The following is a 10,083-nucleotide window of genomic DNA, read 5'->3' as shown; positions in this document are numbered from 1 at the left end:
ATACATGCGGAAACAGTGGAAACAGTGTCTGACTTTGTTTTTTGGGGCTCCAAAGTCACTGCAGATGATGACTGCAGCCATGAAATTAAAAGACGCTGACTCCTTGGAAGGAAAGTTATGACCAACCTAGATAGCATAATCAAAAGCAGAGATATTACTTTGCCAACAAAGGTCCATCTAGTCAAGGCTGTGGTTTTTCCAGTGGTCACGTATGGATGTGAGAGATGGACTGTGAAGAAAGCTGAGCACTGAAGAACTGATGATTTTGAACTGTGGTGCTGGAGAAGACTCTTGAGAGTCCCTTGGACTGCAAGGAGATCTAACCAGTCCATCCCAAACGAGACCAGTCCTGGGTGTTCATTGGAAGGACTGATGCTGAGGCTGAAACTCCAATCCTTTGGCCACTTCATGCAAAGAGTTGACTCATTGGAAAAGACTCTGATTATGAGAGGGTGAGGGCAGGAGGAGAAGGGGATGACAGAGGATGAGATGGCTGGATGGCATCACCAACTTGATGCACATGAGTTTGGGTGAACTCCAGGGGTTGGTGATAGACAGGGAGGCCTGGTGTGCTGCAATTCATGGGGTCGCAAAGAGTCGGACACAACTGAGCGACTGAACTGAACTGAACTACAGCTTCATATCACAATTAATTGGCTTTTTAACTCCTTATTAAAGTTCTACTTAGCACTTAACATTCATTTTTAACAAAGAGAATTATCAATTCATGAGAATGCAAGAATAAGCAAAGATCAACAGAATGACCTAGAGGTGCAGATGAACTGAAGTCTTATAGGCTCCTTCACCAGTTAAGTAACGAACTCATGAGACTTGTTATTGTAGTTCAAATTTGTGTCTTAGGAATATCACAAACTGCTCTCTATCACATGGTCATTTCTAGGTTACAATGATCTATTTCTATGTTATTATGAATAACTGAAACTTCAATATTTACTGTGAAATTTCCAAAGGCCTAATGTATATGGTTAAAATTCATATTACGAGAAGTAACTGACTCCTGGTTAAGGTTCATATACCGTGTATCACCAAATGGAACTATGTGAGGCATTAATGTTAAAGAATACTTTTAAATCAAAGTATCTCAATGGGACTTGTTATGAAATAAACGTACCTTTGCTTTCTGTAGCGGTGCCATACGACAGCACATTACAGCTGAACAATGTCTACAAACATCCATAAATAGCTTTTCATGCTCCCTGAGTGCAAGAGAGAGACTGGTCCCGTCTACCACCAGACCATGCTGAATGACATGATCCTCTCTAATCCTAAAAAAAAGAAAATGATGATATCCTCTGTAAGACATGTATAAAGCCATAGTATTTACATTTATTTAGTAAACAAAATATTCTTACTGGAAATTGGATAATTCACCCATAGACTTCACCGGTACAAAACTGACATGTCAGGGAATAGAGTTCTACCATTTGAAAGTTAAGATTAAGTAGAACTGAGAGTGATTGATATGAAGAGTAAAATAGATGATATTCAATTTTACAATGAATTGATATATATGAACTCCGGGAGTTGGTGATGGACAGGGAGGCCTGGCGTGCTGCGATTCATGGGGTCGCAAAGAGTCAGACACGACTGAGCGACTGATCTGATCTGATACACACACAGAAACTATATTTTTTAAAATGTGAATTGTGACACATAATCTGAGGATATTCTCTCAAACTGTATAAAAAATCTTAGAAAAATAAAAACATAACTAGTTATATATTTAGCAAGTTCTAATTTTAAAAAATTTAATGAAATCAAGAATGTTCAGGAAAATTTACAAGCTAGATTCACTGTATATTTAAGTAGCAAGGCAAGGAATGAAGAAACCATCAATTGTCTCTTGATATTTAACCCTACAATGGAGTGTAATGCCAGGTATTACAATGGTGGAACATGGATAACACCTCTCTTGTGGGCATACATGATACTGAGGACTATTTCAAAACATGGTCTAATTATTGGCAGTTGAGAGGACTATTTGTGACAAGAAAGAGAAAACAAGTATGTTATCATAATCAGTATGTTATCATAATCAGTATGTTATTGCATCAGTATGTAAATAAAGTATATTATTGAGCACACTATTTTGTTCAGCTGCTTCACCCCACTCCGCCTTTGGTAAAAAGAACTTCTCAGTGAAAGAAGCAGTGTATAGATTTACATTCTGGAGCAAGCTTATGCAGTTGAAGGCCAGCACTCAGAGTAGCACTGTGTTCAATTCAGCAAAAGGAAAATACTACAGTTCACCACTGGGTTCATAGTATAGCAGGACTGCTACTGAGAAACATCCATACATTTTCATTTTATTTTTTTTTCTCAGTTTTATTGAGATATTATTGACATATATGTAAGTTTAAGGTATACAACATGATCTGATACACATATATACTGCAAAAATGATTACTACAATAGGGTTAATACCTCCATCTTTTCATGTAAAAACTTTTTTTTGGTCTGTAGTGATAAGATTTGAGAGCTACTCTCTTTACAATTTTCAAATATATAATATAGTACTGTTAATTACAGCCACCATACTGTACATTAGATCCCCAGAACTTATTCATCTTATGTATAAGCTGGAAGTTTGTACCTCAGATTATCACCTCCCCATCTCCCCCACAGCCCAGCTCCTGGCAATCACCATTCTATCATTGTTTTTTTTAGATTTCACATATAAGTATGTGTTTCTCTCTGTCTGACTTATTTTACTTAGCATAATGTTGTCAAGATTCATCCATGTTATCACAAAAAGCAAGCTTTCTTTCTTTTTTATGGGTGAATAATATTCCTTCATGTGTGGAAGGAACATCACATTTTCACTGTCCATACACACATTAATGGATATTTAGGTTGTTGCCATTCTTGGCTATGGTGAATAATGTTGCAGTGAACACAAGTGTGGATCTCTCTGAGACAGTGACTTCATTTCCTTTGTATAAATACTCAGGAGTGGAACTGCTGTATTACATGGTAGTTCTATTTAAAATTTTTTCCATACCATTTTCCATAGCAGCTATTCCCTCAATTTTGAAATGATAAGCAAGAAGACTATTAAATGAGCGACAAGTTATGAAAACTAAACATACTGATGATTTTCAGTCTCCTAATACTTAAATTTTTTCTGTAAGTTAAAATGATGTCTTCATAATATGCCTAGTAACTAGTGTTGCACTGTATAGTAAGTGGAAAGCAATGAACATTTTACAATATAAACTTAAAAAAATGTATACGTCCTTTATCAATTCTCCAATACCTGAAATCAGCATCTAAAATGACTATTTTTCCTCTCTGTTGGCTGAACTTACTTGGCAACCCCTGCTATCTACAGACATTCAGTGTAAGCACTGCCTGAGCACATGGTCTCAGAAGCAGCAGTAGCCAAGAGTAGGACAGATCAGATCAGTTTTCCTTGGGAACATTCCCAAGGCACACTAAGTTAGGTTTTTCTCTGGACAGGGTTCATAAATCAGCATACACAATCCATGGTGTAACATTTATGCAATATGGAAAAGCACCTCATAGTTCTGGCACACAGTAAGGTAGCATCTGCTTACTTCTGTAGCCTCATGTTTCAATATTTCCCACATCCTCTCCCATCTATTCCATTCCCTGGCCATAGTTAGCTACAATTGATAGTATCAATTGCCTGAATGAGCCTCTCAGCTCTGGGAATTTACATACATGGGTCACTTTGCTTCTTGGTGTTATTTTCTGACAAGTTTACATCTCAAAACAGGAGACAACACAGTCATGAGTTCCAATGTACAGAGTTCTAATGTACAGAGCTGTTTCAAGGATAAACTTGGGCTAAGTTTCCCTCTTTCGTCCACAGACAGTTCTCTGTTCTTGCCTTTGTTACAATTCAGTTGTGATGGTTGTGACAATATGTTTACTTCTTTTTTTCTGACACATTGTAAGTATTCTGGGAATAAACAACACACCTTATATGACTGTCCCAAATGCCTACATAGGAGACAATCAATGTGTTTTTGAAGGATTAGATACATACACTAAAGCTTTCAAAGGTATGGAATTCTTTTGCTATACTAAGATTTTTAGAACAGATACTTCCTGAAAGTCTGTAAATCAAAATCCTATTGACTTATATGGTTAACTCAGAAAACATATTTCAGGAATTCCCTGGTGGTCCAGTGGTTAGGACTCTGTGCTCTCACTGCAGAGATCTGGGTTCAATCTCTGGTTGGGGAACTAATATCCCACAAGCTTTGAGACTCAGCAAAAGAAAAAAAGAAAAGGAAGAAAATATATTCCACTAAAATGGTATCTCTGAAACATACATTTCACGTACCAAGCCTAAAATTAATTTTAAGGTATAATATTCACTTTATAATACAAAATATAATACACTTTTGTACAAAAAGGGAAATGAACAATACCCATGATCTTAACAGACTCACCAGCACATATATAGAAGACTTAAAAATATTTGAAAATACAAATAACAATTATCTTCAGATGGCTGTATTATATTACTAATCATCATATCTTATTTTCAGTGCTTTTAAAATGAGTATTTATTACTTTTATAATCAGGAGTAATATTTAAGAAGCAAATGATTCTGAACAATTAGTTTGTATATTTTAGGGAGTTCTGAACATTATGCCCTTAAATGTTTAAGTAGCCACAATAGTGTTGGCATTGCTTCAAAACCAGTGTCATTAACCTAAATCAACCACCTTTTTGAGCTCAAGCAAAGACCTTTCTGAAAGTTGTACTGTCTCTTTAAAACGAATTGCCAGTCCAGGTTCGATGCACGATACTGTATGCTTGGGGCTGGTGCACTGGGATGACCCAGAGGGATGGTACGGGGAGGGAGGAGGGAGGGGGGTTCAGGATGGGGAACACATATATACCTATGGTGGATTCATGTTGATGTATGGCAAAACCAATACAATATTGTAAAGTAATTAACCTCCAATTAAAATAAATAAATTTATATTAAAAAAATAAAACATTCCTTAAATAAGCTTTTCTCTGATAAAATCCAAAATTTAGTATCACATCAATCCCTGCATAACAAACATAAATAAAGCACTGAATGTACAGTGACAACTGTGGCCATCATCTTTTCATATTTGTTTTTCTGCATTAATATCACAAGACTGCAAAGACAAATACCAGTAGGACATCTCAGATACCTACATACAAGTAACCCTCATGCTTACACTGAAGCACTCCTATTTAAGGTAAAAAGAAAAACAAACAAACAAACTGGGGATCCGCTGGTGGCTTAGTGGTGAAGAATCTGCCTGCCAATGGAGGAGACACGGTGGGGGCGGGGGGGTGGAGAGGTTGATCAATGATCTGGGAAGATTCCACAGGCTGCAGGGCAACTAAGCCTGTGCACCACAACTACTGAGCCTGTGCTCTGAAGTCCAGGAGCCACAACTACTGAAGCTCACATGCCCTTGAGCCCATGCTCTGAAGCAAAGAAGCCACTGCAATGAGAAGCCTGCTCACTGCTAGAGAAAAGCCTGCACAGCAATAAAGACATGCAGCATGGCCATAAATAAATAAAATTTAAAGAAATTGTGTTAAATGAGGGCTCCTAAAAAAAGTTCTACCTAAAGAAGCAGATATAGAGAAAAACAGAACAAATTAAGAGCATATATACTTATGAAAGTATCTTTGAACAGTAAAATGCATGTGCATTCCCCAGTCTGGTCATGTGAACTGTATCACTGGTTGGTAAATGTTTTCTATACAGCACCAGAAGTAAATATTTCAATTTTAAGCTTTGCAGGCCATGAGACTAAATTGAAGATATCATATAGGTTCTTACATTACCAAAGAAGAAACAAATTTTGATAAAAATTTTAAGTAAAAAAATCTAATAATAATCATTAAATATAATTTTAAAAATAATAGAACAGAAATCTTTTTCTTGTTAGGGGAAGAACATTTTAATTGGGGTTCAAAGTTCATGTCCTCTATCAAAGTCAGCTGGCACATGTCCATCTGTTAATGCTGATCTGTAATGGGATTTTACATTACAAAAGAACCATCGGTAATGAGATTTTTAGTTCATATCTGATTATATCTGAAACAGGCAGTATATTAAACCATATCGTCACTGAATAATAAACATAATGCGTTGCCATCTAACTTGATAATAAAATAATCAACACTCTACTGTGCTTTAAGAGTATGATATTAAAAGTCCATTTTTCTTTTTATGTTGGACATGACAGTTAAATACTGACAATAAAAATATACCAAACTGCCATACAGCAGTGTGGCACAGAAAACAATGAGCTATAACTGTGTCACTGTGATTTGCAGTGTATCAAACAGCAATGAGAAATGATAAAAGTGCTCTGTCCCAATTACTCAACTGTGCTGAGAGCACAAAAGCCTTTGCTGATGTGTAAATGAACCAATGTGGCTCTGTTCCAATAAAATTTAAGTACATTAAATTTTTAATTTCATGTAATTTTCACACTATGAAATATTACTCTTCTTTGACTTCTTTTTCATCCATTAAAAAATGTGACTACCCATTTACCTTCAGTCATCATGTTCTGAGATTGCACCACCCCAATAAAGGAAAAGAATCCACCTGCCAATGCAGGAGACACAGGAGACCCAGGTTCCATCCTTGGATCAGGAAGATCCCCTGGAGGAGGAAATGGCAACCCACTCCAGTATTCTTGTCTGGGAAATCCCAAGGACAGAGGAGCCTGGCGGGCTACAGTCCAGGGGGCTGCAAAGAGTTGGACACAACTGAGCACACAGGCATGCAATAAAGAATTAACAATAAGGAAAAAAAACGTGAAAGTTATTTTGAGCACATGGGCTGTAAAAAAGGGCAGTGGGCCATATTTGGGTCCATCGGGCAATAGCTTCCTGACCCCTGAACTCCATGATGCAGGTAACTATATTCTTACCTTCTGGCAAGCTGCCCCAATTTTTCAGCACATTCACTGTCTGATTTCTGGTTTAAAAGTTCAAGGATGTTCATGGTTCTGTGAAAATGTCCACATGACAAACTCACACTAACAGCTGTTTCATGTTTATCTCCAGTAAGTACCCATACTTTGATACCAGCCATTCTCAATGCTTCAATAGTTTCTCGAACTTTATCTTGTAGTCTGAAAACAAAAGAAACACAGAGAATACTTTTTTGACCAAATTTTAAGTGTAAACCACATAGTACAAGTAGGGTAATTCTGAACTCCTTAACCTAGGAATGCTACAGTATAGTAAAACAACCGACTTTTTTTCCCACTAGGGAAAAAACAAGAATAACCCAGATCACTGATCACCTGGCTAATACAAAATCTACAACTCTACGCTGACACATGTGTCACAACGGGCATTCCAGAGTTGTGGGGCATTTGAGGTGACAGATACGAATCGCCTGGGTCAATACTGCCTTGATGAGAACATGTATGCATTCTTACAATTGTTAAGTTTCCTTCCTCTTCATTTTGGTGACAGATACTACTACTGTAAACGTATTTGGTTTTTTGAAGTTCACAGGGTATTAATATGCTGGAGCACTATGTAAGCTTAAATATAAAACCTACAACTTTGTATTTTAAGACTGTACTTTGAAGTTGATTTTTATAAAACCAACTAACTATACAGTCTTCACAAACTTATTTCTTAAAAGTCTTAAATTTCAAATTAGGAGATTTTCTTTTTGATAAGAAAATCTCTTAAATCAGTAGTTCAAAAATCAGACTGCAGACAATAAAGGTCTACATAACCTCAGAGAATCTCAGAAATCTCACAAGGACCAATGAAAAGTAAATGAAACACTAGATCTTAAAAAAAATGCAAACACCTTAGATCTAGGTCGTAGGAAAAAACCTAACAATATACTTAATTTGTAGAATTCAATAATTCAAGAAAGTGAAACATACATGGAGAGAGAGGCTAGGGAACAAAGGCAATGAATAAACAGACGGCATGGAATTCACAGGCTAACAGAGTAGAAAGTCTTCAAATAAGTAACTGTAATATACTGTCACAAGGACAACAGCAGAAACTACCTACAAAACATGAAGGCTTCCCAAAGAAGAGAATTTTTAATAGTGTTAGGACTCAGGAAAGATCTTCCTAGAGTGCGGGTAATATATGAACTATAATTTATGAATGGGTATTCATAGATGGATAAGAGAAAAATGATCCAGGCAGAAGGCACAGCTTTACAAAGTGTAAAAGGCAAAAACAGAACAGTTTAAGTTAAAACAGTCTTCACTGTTGTTCAGAAAACAAGACAGTTTGGTACTGCTGAAATGTAAAGCAGAAGGTGGCAATGGCAGGAGGTGAGGCTGGAGAATTAAGCAAGAGCTTAAAATCTTTGAATGGCACACAGAGTAGCTGTCTAAAAACTCAAAACTATACATGGCTGGATTCTATCAAGTATTTCAGATAGCTGACTAGGACAAAAATTATATGTATGGACTGGGAAAAATTAAAGCTTTAACTTTTTATTTTAAATACATTAAGTCACTATAAAATGTTAAAAGTGGAGTTTGTCATGTATTACAAATATTTGGTTAGAAAAATTCTTATGAGAAAAATGACATTGACTATTTATCTGATACTTACTTGTCTTCTACTGCTGTAGCTCCCAGTAATATCAGGTCTTTCTCTATGAACTGGAAGACACCTGCCAATTTCTCTTCCCGTTGCTGCAAGGCAGTCCTGGCTTCAAATAAACGTCTGTTTATTTCCTCATACTCTTTAGATGTAAATTGCCTATAGGCCATACAAAGAGTTCTTAGCCCTTTCTAAAAGAGAAAAATTAAAGACAAAATTGAACGAAAATAACTAATGGGGAATCAAAAAGTTATTGAAATAAACTGAGGATACCATTACCAAAAATTAACTATCAAATTTAAAAATTATCATCATCTAGTGACAGGAAACTGTTACAAAACCACAGTCATCTGAATTGTGGGATACATATTATCATAGCTCTTTCAATTTCTGATGGGTTCTTAAAAAGCTGCTCATAATAATTAAGGTCACTGAATTGTAGAACATTACAGAGCCTAGACATGCTCATAAACATGATCTATCTGTAATTTTAGAACCGTTTTTTACCAGGAAAGTAAAAAGTTCTACAAAGGTACCTTCAGGCCAATCAAAAGAGGCAGCACTAGGTTCTACTCTCTTGTTTTAACCACTAAAAATTTACTTTTATCTACTTAAAAAAATTTTTTTAAGCAAAGAGGACTATAATTTCCTGAGGCTTCATGGTATGACAAATTCACAATTCAAATAAAGAAGACTGTAAGGTGGTCATTATCAACCAACCAATACTTTTCTAGAGTCACAGAATGAATGATTTTTAATTGTATCATTGTATCTTCACTGGTGATTTGGAATTATACAAAACTTAGGAATACATGTTTGATTATCTGATTGTACCAAGGATCAATTTTTCTTATGGTGTTAATATCTGAAAGTTGGCATCTAACTCTGAAAGCTTATAAAAGTTCTTTTTCTTACATTTTCCTCACAAAAACCCAAAATAAAGATTCTAATAAAAGGACTCAGAAAGGAAAGGTTTTAAAATACTATATGACACTACTTCAGTTCAGTTCAGTCGTTCAGTCGTGTCTGACTTTTTGCGACCCCATGAATCGCAGCACGCCAGGCCTCCCTGTCCATCACCAACTCCGGAATTCACTCAGACTCACATCCATCGAGTCAGTGATGCCATCCAGCCATCTCATCCTCTGTCGTCCCCTTCTCCTCCTGCCCCCAATCCCTCCCAGCATCAGTCTTTTCCAGTGAGTCAACTCTTCGCACGAGGTGGCCAAAGTAGTGAAGTTTCAGCTTTAGCATCATTCCTTCCAAAGACATCCCAGGGCTGATCTCCTTTAGAATGGACTGGTTGGATCTCCTTGCAGTCCAAGGGACTCCCAAGAGTCTTCTCCAACACCACAGTTCAAAAGCATCAATTCTTCAGCGCTCAGCCTTCTTCACAGTCCAACTCTCACATCCGTACATGACTACTGGAAAAACCATAGCCTTGACTAGATGGACCTTTGTTGGCAAAGTAATGTCTCTGTCTCTTA

At 36.6% G+C, this 10,083-nt stretch overlaps 1 protein-coding gene across 3 annotated transcripts in view; it reads right to left on the bottom strand.

Moving 5' to 3' along the window:
* Positions 1-10,083, bottom strand: part of ATP11B (ATPase, class VI, type 11B) — a 140,375-nt gene that overhangs the window by 50,497 nt on the left and 79,795 nt on the right. For all 3 annotated transcript variants that reach the window (XM_010855636.1, XM_010855635.1, XM_010855638.1), the window contains 3 exons: positions 8,606-8,787; positions 6,934-7,137; positions 1,133-1,286 (listed from right to left, as the gene is read on the bottom strand). In XM_010855636.1, the coding sequence (XP_010853938.1) occupies positions 1,133-1,286; positions 6,934-7,137; positions 8,606-8,787 (540 nt within the window). The remainder of the gene's footprint in view (positions 1-1,132; positions 1,287-6,933; positions 7,138-8,605; positions 8,788-10,083) is intronic.

This window comes from Bison bison, unplaced genomic scaffold (assembly GCF_000754665.1).
Source record: "Bison bison bison isolate TAMUID 2011002044 unplaced genomic scaffold, Bison_UMD1.0 scf7180017864367, whole genome shotgun sequence".
NCBI lineage: Eukaryota > Metazoa > Chordata > Mammalia > Artiodactyla > Bovidae > Bison > Bison bison.
Note: the sequence above shows the minus strand (reverse complement) of the source record. Positions and strands in the feature narration are given on the sequence as shown.